This window comes from Elephantulus edwardii, unplaced genomic scaffold, assembly GCF_000299155.1.
Source record: "Elephantulus edwardii isolate Elephantulus edwardi_28Jun2011 unplaced genomic scaffold, EleEdw1.0 scaffold00115, whole genome shotgun sequence".
Taxonomy (NCBI): Eukaryota; Metazoa; Chordata; class Mammalia; order Macroscelidea; family Macroscelididae; genus Elephantulus; species Elephantulus edwardii.
In genome coordinates this window covers 8,511,167-8,525,931 of record NW_006399865.1, presented here as the reverse complement: position 1 = coordinate 8,525,931, position 14,765 = coordinate 8,511,167, and the positions used below count along the sequence as shown (strand labels likewise).

The 14,765-nt window shown below is 45.7% G+C and overlaps 1 protein-coding gene across 1 annotated transcript in view; it reads right to left on the bottom strand.

Annotated features, from left to right (window-relative positions):
* BMX (BMX non-receptor tyrosine kinase) overlaps positions 1–781 on the bottom strand; it is a 51,359-nt gene extending 50,578 nt beyond the window's left edge. Inside the window, exon 1 of the mRNA XM_006892394.1 lies at positions 641–781. Within this exon, the coding sequence (XP_006892456.1) occupies positions 641–778 (138 nt within the window). The 5' untranslated portion in view covers positions 779–781. The remainder of the gene's footprint in view (positions 1–640) is intronic.
* Between the last annotated feature and the right edge of the window lie 13,984 nt (positions 782–14,765).

Sequence of the window (14,765 nt, the reverse complement as noted above, 5' to 3'; positions counted from 1 at the left end):
AATAAAAAATTTTAGGCGAGCTATGGTGGCCTAGTGGCAAGAAGCCGCACTGCAATCTCAGAGGTACACGGTTCGAATCCACCAGATGCTCTGCTGGAGAAGGAGGAACAATCTCCTCCTCCTGTATCAGTCAGATCTGATTTGACGGTACACACAAAAAATAAAAATTAAAAAGAAATTATGTCCAGCATTATTTTAAAGGCAAGGTTTCTGATCTCTTGCCTTATTGATCTTTAGAGTTGGATCATTCTTGCTTTTGACGACTGTCCTGCACATTGTAGAATTTTTAGCTGCATCCCTGGTCTCTGCTCACTAGGTGCCAGTAGTGTGTGTGTGCGCACACACACACACTCTCCATCATTGTGACAACAAAAGTATCCCTAAGCATCACCAAATGTCCCCTTGGGGGTCAAAATCTCCGTCCACTGAAAAGCCCTGTTCTAAATTTATAACTCAGCTTTTGAAAGTTCACTGATGCTTTAAAATTGTTTCTCTAGATTTAAGTAGAGTCTGTTAAGAGAAGGCACCGTGATCAACAAATATAAGCAATTCTTTACTGTGCAACCAAGGGAAGCTGACATTGTTTCCTTGGGGCCATTTAAGACAATAACATGTTGACAGTAGATGGGCAAGGGCTCACCATTTTGTCATACTCATAGTAGGAGAGGTTTGTTTTGGTCAAAACAAAAAGACGCTCTTTGTAATTATTCGGTGACATCTTCTTCTTTTGCTGGGACTTTTTGAGCAGGAGTTCTTCTAGTATGGATTTTGTGTCCATGTTATCGTCCTAAAGAAAAGGAAGTCATTAGAAGGCGAGCTTGAAGCCTCTAACTAACTAGGCCTGCATAATTTCACTCCCCTAAGTTCTCATTCACAGAGGATCTCAGTTTAACTAAACAGGCTCTTAAATGCACACAGTTCTACAAGGTTTTCTTTGTTGTCCTTTCTTTGATTTTTTTTTAAAATATGGTGACTCTCAAAGCATTTTCATCATTGTACCCGTGAGTCCCCATCTTTGCACCAACTTCCAGGTCATGTACCTTATCAACATATCATTGACCTGATAAACATTCTGTGGATGTTAGTTACATTTACTTGGATGCTATCAAACTTTAAAACTTGGATTCCAGGCAGCTCACCATGATCTAAGTCATCGATCAACTGAGATTCCTCTTCATTAATGCAGCCAGTTGTTTGACCAAACTACCAAAACCCTGGTGCAACCACTATGGAAGGCTGTATGGCACTTTCTCAAAAAGTTGCAAATAAAAATACCATTTGACCCAGCAATTCCAATACTGGGAATATACCCTAAAGAAATCAGAACTGCCACCTAAGCAGATAAATGCATACCCATGTTTATTGCAGCTTTGTTCACAGAAGCAAAGATCTGGAAACAACCCAAGTGCCCATTGACAAACGAATGGATAGAGAAGCTCTGGTATATTCACAAAATTTAATATTACGCAGCACTGAAAAACAAGTAACTCATGCAATATTATTAAAAATGGGTGACCCTGGAGGACATTATACTGAGTGAAATATCTCAGTCACAAAAGGACAAATACTGCATAATTCCACTGTTGTAAAACAGGACTAACATCACAGTTGGGGGGAGTCTGAGAAAGAAGGGATAAATAATGTATATTGCATTGAAACAGATGAGGGAGAAAACTGTTTAAAGGGGATATGTGAAAAAAAAGGGATATGTGATTAGGTATTTTTGTAATGACAGGAGTCCAGGGCGAAGGCTGCATAGTGGAGTGGACTTGGGGGGAGGAACTGTATAACAATGAAAGAATTTTTTTTCCAAAGAGAAAAATGAACTGGGGGAGGGGTGGGCATGAGGGAAACTGTGTAACAATGAATGAATGGGGAAAACTTAAATGGAAAGAAAATGCTGTAAAATATATGTTATTGTTGTTAAGTGCCATCGAGTTGCTTGCGACTCATAGCGACCCTATGTACAACATCCCTAAACTCTGCTCTGTCCTGTGTCAATCGCACCGTCTCTGACACACCCATCCCAATTACCCCAGTCACTGAATCAATCCATCTCATAGGGGGCCTTCCCTTTCTGCGCCATCCCTCCACCCTCCCAAGCATGATGTCCCTCTCCAAGGACCTGTCCCTCCTTGCGAAATGTCCAAAGTATGTTAGATGGAGCCTTAGAATCCTTGCTCCAAGGAGCAGTCCGGTTTGACCCTTTCCAGGATGAATCTGTTTGTTTTCCTAGCAGTCCATGGTACCCTCAATACTCTTCTCCAGCACCACAGCTTAAGGGCATCAATTCGCCTTCTATCCTCCTTAGTCATTGTCCAACTCTCTGATGCATAACAAGTGATAGCAAAGACCATGGCCTGTATCAGATGCACCTTAGTCTCCAAAGAGACACCTATGTAAAAATTTGTATATATATATATATATATATACACACACACACACACAATGGTGCATAAAAAACCAACAAACTACCCAAACCCACCATGAGACCCCAGTGTCAATGTAGGTGGCACCCACAGTCTCTGAGCATGCACAGAAGTTTGATAGAAAGGTCATGATTATGCTTTCAATATCCCTGATAAAGAATTTCAAATCTAAACCAACATCCAACCTCCACTGTGGTCGAATAGGTTCTGACTCATATCAACCCTCCAAGGTTGTAAATATTTATGAAAGAAGACTGTCCCTCTTTCTTCCACAGAGCCCCTGGTGGATTTGAGCCACAGACCTTTCAGTTAGCAGCCCAGTGTACCACACATTACACCACCACAGTTCCTTACACTGACACACAAGAATAAAATGAGAGAACATGATAAGAGATAGAGTGAGCAATAGAAAATACTATCAAAAGAGATGGAAAAGAACGGAAAGAAAAAACCACAAATGGTGTATTTACAAACTAAAAATATTCTTGCTTCCTTCCTGCTCTTTCTCAATCACATACAAGAAACTAAGGTAGTTCTGGAAAATGAATGCATTGTTTTTCCACTCCTGCTAAGTCTACTGTCTCCATCGTCAGCTGGATGTCACCTCTGAGCATGAAAAGTAGCAAGCTTAAGCAGTAATCTACAGTAATGAGCTGCAGATGTCCTTTGCTTTGTGAAATCCCATAGTTATTTGCAGTCAAATGGCTAATGGCTGCCATCTTGCTTGGCTAATTGATAAGCTGAAGGTAATTAGCATTACTCACCTTGTTCTTGATAGAGACACAGCTTACGTGCAGGAAGCGTCCTTGACGCCAACTCTGGAGCTCTCAGCCAATATTACTGCTCCCAGACACTATCACTCTCTGGCCTCCCGCTTTGCCAGGGTCATGGATTATAAAGAAGATATTTGCATGCAGTTTATTAGTGTTGCTCAGGAAGCAAGCATGCAGGCAAGTCTCTGTCAGGATGGAGGTGGGCACCCACAGGGTCCGTGCGATCACCAGCAGGCGCCTCTTCGCCCTGGCCCAGGAATATCACGAGCCCACTATGAAGTGAGGCCCAAGAAAGGAGGACTCTCGCCGGACTTTAAATAAGCCAAGATCGGGTCCAGTCAGCTTTCTTCCTGATTTAGCCCACACCACCACTCAGGCCTCAAGGAAACCCACTTTTATGATATGTTTGCATGTATCAGGTGACTATTTGTTGTTGATCCCTAGAATGTCTTCCAAGGGCCGGGTTTTATTGGGAGACAGAAGTAGTAAGAATGTTATCCACGAAACAGAATAAATTCTTGGTTACCTTTTGCTCTGGCTATTATTTTATCTGAAAACAAAAGAATAATTCTCTTGCAAACATGGAAATCCGGAACATTTGAGCACAATGGGGGCTGCTTGCCATGACCTTGGGTTCTTTGTCCAGGCCCAGAAGACAGGGTGGAGGAGACCTACCAGGACCTGGGAGGTCGGGCAGCACGTCCACCTTCTCCTTCCATTATCCCGGCCACCTAGTGCCTCCTTGGAGAACTGTACATGCAACGTCTAAGGCCACAGGACGACTAGCTTGGAGACTTATTGAAACTATGCAGAGTCTCCTTTTTGTGAGTTAAGGTCACAAAATCATACAAAACTGAATGTAGCTGCTTTTTTATTTTTACATTTTCATGTTTCAAAGATTAAATAAAAAGGCTCTCTGGTAGCACTGCCCACAGAGAGCTTCACTGCTAACCAAAAATGAGCTAACAAAGCAAAAAGAGAACCCTAGGAACCCGCTTGTCAAGGTCTTTGCACATCTTCAAAGCACCGGAGTACTAATTCAATAAAGCTGCTTAATTGAACTGAAAGCTTATCTTTTTCAACTCCTCACACCACCCCCTCCCGCCACCACCCCACCCCTGACGCCTCTGCCAGGCTAAGTTGATCTGTAACATTAAGGACCTGATTTACAAAATGCCAATCCCAATGTCCCAGGCAGATGCTAGGAACTCTTTCCTGCCTACGAATTTTCACACGCATTGCACTCAAGATGGGTCTTCTGGGGGAATTTTCTATTAAAAAATTTACTAGGAGTCCTGGGAACTAGGGACAGGTGGAATATCTGAAAATCCATGAGAAAGGATCATGCCGAGCTCACATTAGATTAAGCAACAGACTTACAGATTAGTAATGAACAATTTCACATTTTTCCCCCATCGCATGGAAGATTCTGCCTCTCTGTCAGGTTGACATCTGTCTCCCTCCCAACCCCATGGCACCTTCCTCCAGAAGCAAAGCCTGTTTTCTTTCTTTTTTTAAATTTTTTTTAAATTTTATTTTTAGATGCCTCTGCCAATGTACCTGTTAGAATTCCAGAAAATTCCATAATGGAACAAATATAATTTAAAAACAAAACAAAACCAATCTTCCTGATTCACCTACTGTGTTCTTTTTAAATCAAGACCAAATCAAACAAACACTACCAAAAGTTAATATGGTTAAAAGATGATGTGCTTATTTCTAATTTATTACCAAATTTTTATTTAGCTTGATATTTAACTGACCTACTGAACAAAACTAGTATTTTTTTATCAGTTTCTTTCCTTTTTAATTATATTAATCAGCTAAACTGGACACTATAAATTAATGTTTTCACAACAAAGAATGATTTTCAGAGTAGTCAAGTCTCATTTTGTAATATATGAAAAAAACCAGGACAAAATTATGAACATATGAAAATGATGTAAAGAAAAAAAAGCAATTAATACTATGCATTCCAATAAAAGAGAAAGGAAAATATGCAATACAATGAGGAAAATATAACAATTTAAACACTGCAAAACTGCTCAGCAGAATTCTGCCTCTTTTCCTTGACAGGGATTAATACTTGGTAAACCAGGCCAGCACGGATTTACTGACTCATCTCTGTGGACTGTTTCACGTATTTTTCACTCCATCTTTGGATGTAGCAAGATTTGTGTGAAATTAGATGTGGAAGTAAACAAGTAAGCTTGTGTTTATCTTGCTTTCTGGATGATTGGCCTTTAACTGAGCCTTCCAGCGGCATGTGGTTGTTGTGTGCCATTGAGTCGCTGCCCTATGCACAACAGCTCTGAAGCTTGCCAGTTTGACTGTCTCCGATACACCTACCCCCATTGCCTCAGTCCCTGAGTCAATCCGTCTCCTCCAGGGTCCTCCTCTCCTGCGCTGTCCCTCCATCCTTCAGCATATTCTCCAATAAGTAAAAGCAGAAGGGCTTACATGTTATAGCATCTGCCCCTTCCTTGTACTTTGCTCATCTCTACACATCCCAGATTCTGATCTCCAGGCACTCTGTCGTCTCTCTTGGTGATGACAAACTTTTAGAAATCCTATGCTTCTTCCCTCGCATTAGGCCCGGGGACCTAACCCCTCGATATGTGACTGTCAGACTCTGCCTGCTCTTCTTTAAAGGGGATTCAGCCGGCAAAGTGAACTGTCCTGCCAAACGGAATGAGATTGTAAACCAGTATTAATCAGAAAGCGATTTCCATAGGCAAGTGAGTGGGTTGTTGCTGGGCTTTCATATTACCAACCACGGGGAATGGATGCATCCATTTGCTTACCAAATAGCCACAGTTGCCGATTTCCATATGCCCCTGAAGTGAACAAGAGGTCACAGTGGAGGAGAGGCAGCAGGCTAGCAGAAGTGGATATTTAAGGGAGCCTGCGACTGAATGTCACATCACCTACCTAGGGCCTACAAGGTGTATGTTACAGTAGAAGGTGCTGGATAAAGTGGGTGCTTGTATGGGGAACAAAACTTAACACTCTTAAAATGGCTGCTCTTACAGTTGCTATATCTGGTCTGACAGAAACTTGTAGAACCGCCAAGAATATATCCCTTTGTCAGTTTTTTGAACCTGAAACAAAATTCACCCCAAGTGGCTCAACTTCCAGCCAGGCCTGTAAGGTGAACACCAGGGCAGCACACACCCTGCAGACCAATCAATTATGCAGAGCAAAGGGCAGCATTTGCCGAGGGACAGAGGCTCAGAAGGCAGAAAGGGTTAGATGGTAAGATGGGTGGAAATGAGAATCACAGGAAGGAAATAGGAAGAGTGTGGTTACATAGTGGAGATTGTAAATAATATCCTAGAACAATACGTGTGTGTGTGTGTGTGTGTGTGTGTGTGTGTGTGTGTGTGTCTGAGTGGAAAAAGAATTCATTGAATTTGAAATTTCCATTCCAATCACAATTTTTTAAAAAGTAAACAAAATGTGTATGCTGAATTAACAGCCAATAGTTCAATAGTTGACATCACTGGTTACTTAAAATTTCCAAGAAAGCAGGCGTTCTCCAGTGGCATAGTCTTAGAGATTTTTTTGTCTCTCTGCCAGTTCAAATCCGACAGTAGCTCCCTGGTAAAGGGTGAGCCACCTCCCCCTGTGACCAACAGCCTCTGCAAGCCGGGTAGAAGGACAGCTTTGGGTCAGTGGCAGCTTGACAGCACCCAGAGGGAGGCAGTGAAGGCGACAGGGTGAGGCGAGCAAGCGTTTGGGTCTGCTGGCCTGGCACACTTTGATTTTGAGCGGACAATCTCCCGTGACGCTGAGTCACCGGTGGCGAATTCCAGTCCTGTCACTTGTAAGCTGTGCCACCCTTCAGCACTTCATGGCTCTAAACTCCAGGGTTTTTTGGTTTTTTGGGTTGTTTTTGTTGTTGTTGTTGTTGTTGTTTTTAGTTAAAAAAGTGAAATGAATGACCATTTGCTCTCTCTTTATAGAACTTGGACAAGAAACACACATGGCTCTCTAGCACCAAGTCCTGGCTGGGAAAGGAGGAACAAGGAAACATCTTACATGTTAAGGTCAAGTCTCAGAAAGGCCAAACAAAGGGAAAGTTGGTTTGGGTTCCCCCCCCCTTGAAATAATTAAGAAAGCTATTGTGGGAGGGACGACTTAGAAATGGCACTTTGAAAGAGACACACACACACAAAAAAAAAAGAAAGAGACAAATGAATTTAGTAAACTTTTAAGGGGAGACAGAACTAGGCCTCAACAAGACCTCAGGGAATTCCACTCCTTGCTGTGGGGTCTGCCCTGACTCCCAGCTGAGCCGCGAGCAGGTTTCTCAGGCTGCAAAATACACAGGACGAAACTGCCCGCTTTTCTCCTGCCCAGCTGCTGATGGATTTGAACCTCCAGAGTCGCCACCTTTGGGTCAGCAAGGCAGCTCCCTGTGGAGTAGGCCACCAGGAGAACATGTATTGTACGTATCAGAAAAAGATGGTCTACAAACAATCTTTCAGTCGGAATCCCACTTCCCCCAAAGGGCAGTGTTACACGGCAAGGCTCCAGTATCTTGAAAAGAGGCAAAAGCATGCAAATTCAAAAGGTGGAAAGGAATGGATTCTCTGAGGGAGAGGAGGGGAGCTGGGGGCAGGAAAGGAAGGCGGGAAATTGCAAGGTGTGCAAGTCTGGAGAACTCATCGGGCCCAGGGGACTGTCACTCAAGCAGTGTATTCCGAGCTGTCTCTGCACTGATGCCCAGCGGCACCATCTAAGAGGGTTGCTGTTCTGTGCTGTTCAGTCAGGACTCACACAGGAGGAGATTGCCTCTCTAAGAGGGGAGCAATTCTTTCCCCTTCATCCTGATCTAGGTACCCTCTCTTGCTTTACAAGGAGCCCTGATGCTGTAGCGTGCAACATATCAGGATGCTAACTGAAAGGTCAGCAGTTCGAGTCTGTCACAGGAGAAAGGCAGGCGGTTTTATAAGGCTCAGGGGCTTGAAAATCCCACAGAGGGTTCCTGTACATCAGAACCGCTTTGAAGGCAGTGGTTGATTTTGGGAAGCGTTGTCTCTTATTTTACACCTCATCTAGTCAAAGGTTTTGCTAGAAGGCAAGCTACTAAAGAAATCCCTAGATAGGAGAGGCAGTGGGGGTGAGGGAAGAGGAAGGCTTTCTGGAAGGGCAAATGCAGGACCTGCAACAAACCTGAAGAAGGCTCTGGTGGTGCAGTGGTTAGAATATTGGGATACTAACCAATGACTGGGGATGATAAAAAGAGAATTGATGCCTTTGAGCTGTGATGCTGGAGAAGAATATTGAATATACTATGGACTGCTAGGAGAACAAACAGGTTCGTCCTGGAGAGGGTGGAGCCGGGCTGCTCCTTGGAGGCAAGGATTCTGAAGCTTTGTCTGACATACTTTGGACATGTTGCAAGGAAGGACCAGTCCTTGGAGAGGGATGTCATGCTTGGGAGGGTGGAGGGACAGCGCAGGAGAGGAAGACCCTCGATGAGATGGATTTACTTGGTGACTGGGGTAACGGAGTATGTGTGTTGGAGACAATAAAATTTGCAAGGAATAAAGCAGGGTTTAGGGCTGTTGTACATAGGGTCGCTATGACGGCACATCACAATAACAACAATGGAAATTGTCCCCCACTTAGAAGGAAAACCTTGGAGCCTGGACGAGGAACTATTTCACCTTTCCTGCTCAGGAACAAAGGCAAACAGTCCACTTAGCATCACAAAGGACTAGGAAAGCACTAAGCAGGAAAATGCAAATGGATGGGGCCAGTATTCTTTTCTGTAGAAGGACACTTTCTCAGTAGGAAGACCCTGGATGAGAGGGATTGATTCAGTGACTGGGGTAATGAGGGTTGGTATGTCAGAGACAGTCAAGTTGGCACAGGATAGAGCAGGTTTCAGGGCTATTATACATAGAAAGCGACTTGACAGCACATAACAACAACTACAACTGAAACGAGAGGTCCGCCTTTCATCCTCATCAACTGTTGCACAGGGGGGAGATATGGTTGTGATGACTCACAGCCTTGGAAACTCTATGCAGTGTTTCCACTCCAGGCAGATCCACGCCGCCATGCTGTAGGACCACCGGGATTCAGAATGGACTGAGCAGCAGTGAGTCTGGTCTGATAGGGACAGCAACCTTCAACTTCCAATATCTGCCCAGAGCAATGAGACCTGGTGGCACAAGGTTCACGGTTGGCTCACGGGAGAAGCACCTGGCAATCGGCTCCCATAAAAATCACAGCCTAGAAAACTCTAGGGGGTAGTTCTACCCTGTCACAGGGAGTCACCGTAAGTCTGAATTGACATGATGGCCCCTAAGAATGTGCAGAGGTGAAGGGTGTAAGGGTGTTTATTGTATTGTTCCTATAACAGTGGGACCATTTCTGTTCCTGCTAAGAAGCCAATGAACAAAGTATGAGAGTGAGCTTCAATAGGAACAAAAAGCTTAATTTAGAATAAAGCAAAGTGGCTCAAAAACAAGTTTTAAGATGTTGACCAAAGGTAAACATGGCCTCCACAGAAGGTTTTGGTTCACCCAGCAGTTATTTATCCTTGACCTTGACCTGATATGGACAGAAATCCTTTTAACATTGACACTCAAATTCTCAGCATTTTGGAACAACCATCTTAATTGCACCAAAATGAATTTATGGAAACCAGACACTTTGAGAAGGTCGGGTTTTTCCGCTGGGAAAACAAGGATTCCACCTCTAATCTTGATGGAACTGAAATTTGTTTGGGTCATAAACTAGACCTCTTTATTTCTTCTAACTAAGCCTCTTTTCTTTTTACCATCTGTCTGCTGCCCTCCGGCCATGGCACGCTCTCTGGGCACCTTCTTTGGGGGGAAAGCACATTTCAAAGAACGAATTACACACAGAACTCTGCCAAGACGGGGCTTCAAATCCCTGCTCTGTCTCAATGCGGCCTGGTGAGTTACTTAACATGGCTTAACCTCAGCTTCCCCATCTGAGAAGGGCGTGAAACAACAACCACTTCAGGGGCTTAGGAGGAGTCAAGAGCAGATGAAGGGGCGACATAGGAGCGACATAGGAGCCTAGTAGCTATTCATAGATTTGTTGAAACCCAGATGACAATGATATAATTCTTTTCCTGTCTCCCTTCCCCCAGTTCCTGGGAGCTGTGGGGGGGCAACACCAACTCTCCAGGGAGCCTGAAATCAAGATACCACACAGCCCAGTAGTTCTTGATACAGGCCAGAACAGGTCCACCTGGGGTCCCAGTCCCCATACCAGACCTACAGCTGGCCTGACACTTCTGACCCACAGCAGCCCTACAGGATGGAGGAGGCCTGCCCTGGAATTACAAACCTGTAATCCTTACAGCGTCAGACTGCCATGGCTTTCTCCTATGGGAGCAGCTGGTGGCTTCGAACTGCTGACCTTTCTGTTAGGTGCCCAACCATTATGCCACAGTGTCACCTGGGGACCACTTATCTTAAAATCCATCCGAAGCAGTCCCTTGTGGACTGCACATTTGTACCATCAGACTCATGATAAGTACTTGGATGCTGTCAAAGCAAGGAGACTTGGTGGCATAGTCCATAGTAACATATCAGGCTGCTACCCTGAAGTTTGGCACTTCAAAGCTACCAGTCTTCTGTCATAAAGATTTATAGCCTCAGAAACCCAGTGGGGTCTCAAAGGCAGAGGACTTGTTTTAGGGGGGTATCAAAGCAGGGTCCATGGACCAGCAGCATCTCCCTCATCTGAGCGAGTGATAAAAATGCAGATTTTTGGTCCCTGCCCAGATGCACTCAGGCTTGCTGCTCCGATGTCCCAACCCACATGAGAACAGTACCATCGTTCACATCAAAGGCCTTAATGCTGTCGCACCAAACTTCCAAAATGATACCAATGTAAGTAGAGTATGCTAACCTCTCTCCCATCTTTCCATTCCCCATCTCACAAGATCCCTGGGTCTCTGATTTAAAGAGCCTTCAGGGACCTGCGGGGCAAAGCCAGTTTGCTCTCAGCGAGTAACAGGAAAGTTGGCAGTGTAAACTCAGTGATGCTTCAGAAGAAAGGCCTGGCAAGCTGCCTCCAGGGAGATTATAGTTAAGAAAACCTCTATGGAGAGGCTCTGCTCTGTCATGCATGGGGTCACCATGCATTAAAATGACCTCAGTGGTAATGGGTTCAGGGACCCAAGAACGAACATTTGGCGTTAAGAGAACAGGGTCCCACACAGATAAAGAGATGGCACATTTGTCTTTTTCAGAAGCAGTTACAGAGCCATTGGGGAAGAGAAATGCTTAAAAAGAGTCCCAAACCCGAACTCATTCTGTTGTCATCCAGCTGGTGGCCCCTCACAGCGACCCTCCATCAGGTCTCCCAGGCTGTCACCCTTAACGAGAGGACATGGCTCACCCTCCTCCCCTTGGCAGGTTTGAACCACTGACCTTTTGGCTCGACATATTATATGCTACTCCAGTGGGGGCCCGGGGCAATCAAAAGAGGAAGCGCACACACAACCTGGCCTCTTCCTGGAGGGACATTTTGAGCCAGGGCTAAGCATTCAAATTACACGGTGCCCTCTGCAGCCCTGGCACTTTTGTAGTCAAGACTCTGGATGAGTGTCTTCTAAGTGGGCTCGTCACATTTTCAAAACCCCAGGTCCCCTAACACAGTCTTCCTCCAGAGCCACCTGTTACGACTACGCACCATTGTCGTCCAGCCCGTCGCCTGTCGCCCAGCCGTGTCCAGGGCGCTGAAGTCAATCTGCTCACTGCAGGAAGCTGCCCGTGGTCTTTGCACTGACGGCGAGTTGGCTCACATGTTCCCGGCTGCCAGGGAAGAAATGGCTGCGTTACTCAGTGCCCCCCGAACGTTTATTGTCCTGCAGGGCCTTACACAATCCCACAGGAAACCACGCTCAACACTTAGCCAACACTTGTTGATCTGATTGAACGACGTGAAAGCAGAGACAAAAGCACATTTCAGGAAGGTTTCCACTCGGCGAGCTGGACCACCCGCCTTTCCCAGGCAGCCGGGTGATAACCCTGCCTTTGTTTCTGGAAGTCCAAGCTGGAAAGGGCAAGAAAATCTGTCTGCACAGCCCTGCTCTGGACGCTGACTTCTCTCAGGAAACCATTAGGTCATGCCAGAGGGCGAAGAGAATAAGCAATAAAAACGTCCACCACACACTCGGACAAAGAAAAGCCTGAGAACATACCAGAAGGTGCCAGAACGAAGAGGCACTCATCAGACCCCGAAGGACCCTGTTTCCACAGCTAAAACAATGAAGAAAGGCAGACAGGGACACGGAGGCAGCTTTGATGGCAGTGATCACCGCGACATGATGGCCATTTATTCTCTTGCTGACAACATGACAACTTTTCAGCTTACTCGGTCCATTTTCTGTGGAGCACATTGGCTGCATCTAAGGAGAGATTGCAGCCTCAGTTAGACACAGCCATAAAAAAGGAACCCCTTTTTGGACCTGTATTGACCCTCTGTCTCTCTCACTGGTGTGACTGACTCACAGCTGACTCTCCAAGAGGGTGTTTGGAGGTCGTGAACCTCATGAGAGGAGATTGCCCACCTTTGTCCTGAGGAGGCGCTGGGTTCACAGCTCAGGTCCCTACAGACTGGACTACACTCCCAGAGCCCCCCCGTGCTGACATCCTGCTGACCCAGAAATGTTTGCATATGTGTAGAGAGCTCGGGTGGCCTAGTGGTAGGAGCTGTACTGCAATGCCACAGGCATGTGGTTCAAATCCTCCGTTTTGCGGAGGAAGGACGGGCAATCTCCTCCGGTGCAGTTTACTGCCTCTGAGAATAGCTTTGGGTCAGTTCTTGTCAGGCCCTGCTCCGCCTCCTCCAGGCAGCACCAAGAACTGCGTGCTCCCAAAGCAGCCTGCCCTCCTCTGGACGAGACACTCCTTGAAGTAACACACTGGGACGGGTTAAATGAGAGACTCAGAGGCCACCACGCTTGCGTGGATGGTGTCGAAACACTTTGGAAAAGGTTATCTGAAAAGGTGGCAGGATTCTCTGGATGAAACCGAAGTCCCTGACGCGTACGGGGGCGAATTGCCAACCTGATGCATGCTTTGCTGTGATCATCTTCACCCAAAATAGGTTTTTTTAAAAAAAGGTGCTGGGATGTAGCAATATGACCAAACAAGTTCATTCTGCACTTTGTTAACCAACTTCCTTTCCCACAAAATGATTTCTGTTTTCTCCACTGCTTATAAGTGGTTGCATGGCCAAAGAGACATTCTAGAAGAAAAAGTAAATTTGGGGAGAAGACGAGGAGGTGGGAACACCCAGGCGTGCTTTCTTGGGATTCTAGTTCTTTCTGGGGGCTTAATACACCCCAGGGGGAGGCTGGCAGGAGTGGTTTCCTCTTTGTCAAACGGCCGCCAGTTCAATTCTTGATTCACTTTGTTCCATCTCGAAGCCTCCTCTGGTGCCTGCTTTTCCACGTCTCCAGTTAAACCCCAGACTTGTTGTGACAGCCACCTTTGTATGTGAGGTGATTTCATTTGCTCTCATTAGAGTCAGCTTGGTCACCTCGCCCAGCGTGACCCCAAGGAAACCTCTCAGAAGCCCGTTCCTGCAAGTCTTCAAGTGGCGCCAGCATCTAGAATGTCACACAGTGCAGGGGAATGAGGCTCCGCCGGGTGACTCAGCTCATTTGCTTGACAGAGAGGCAGATATTTTTTTAAGAAAGGACTTAGGAGGCTTTCTCTCTCTCTCTCTTTCTCTCTGTGTGTGTGTGTGTGTGTGTGCAGACATAGAAACAGGGAAAGACACACACACACACACACAAACACACACAGTGAGAGAGAGAGACAGAGACAGAGACTATCTCCTTCTTTAAATTAAACCAAAGAAAGTTGGGCCTCAACTGGTGAGGCACGTTTTGACATCGAAAAAAAAATCATTTTGCTTTTGATTCCAAATGCCAGCCAGGACCTCTCTCTGAAATCCCAGACATGTGTCCAATGGCCTTGCCCGGCTAGACTTGGATTTTCTAAGAGATATGAGAAATTCAGTATGTTCTGCTGACCTGATGAACCACACACACAAGTCATCCTTGTTGGAGAAGGTGGGGATCACCCTTGACTTTGACCTTCCCCTTATATCCATGAAAAAAGAGCTCAAATTTGACCCCTCCTCACCACCTCTGAAGCCTCGATGACCTGAGTGGCCCCTATCCTTCCCCTGGAACATTGCACTCGTCTCCTGAACTCTCCTTGCACCCACGCTGTCCCTTTACTTGCTCTCCCATAACAAGCAACTCTCTGGGCATTTAAGTCAAATTGTATTCATCACTCTTCTTATCTGAACTCTCCAATGGCCTCTTTTTTCTGGCTCCCCATTACTGTATCCAACGTCACCTCATAATTTTGCTACTACTTTTAACTCCTTAACCAACACCCCCCACCCCAGCTCCTGGAATATTCTGAGCCCGCTCTGCCCGAGGGCCTTTGCATCAGCCATCTCCACTGTTTGCTACTAGCAGTCATGAGTTCTGGAGAAATACTGCATTGGGGAGGTACACTGTCAGGGACTTCTCCAAAGTATTGAG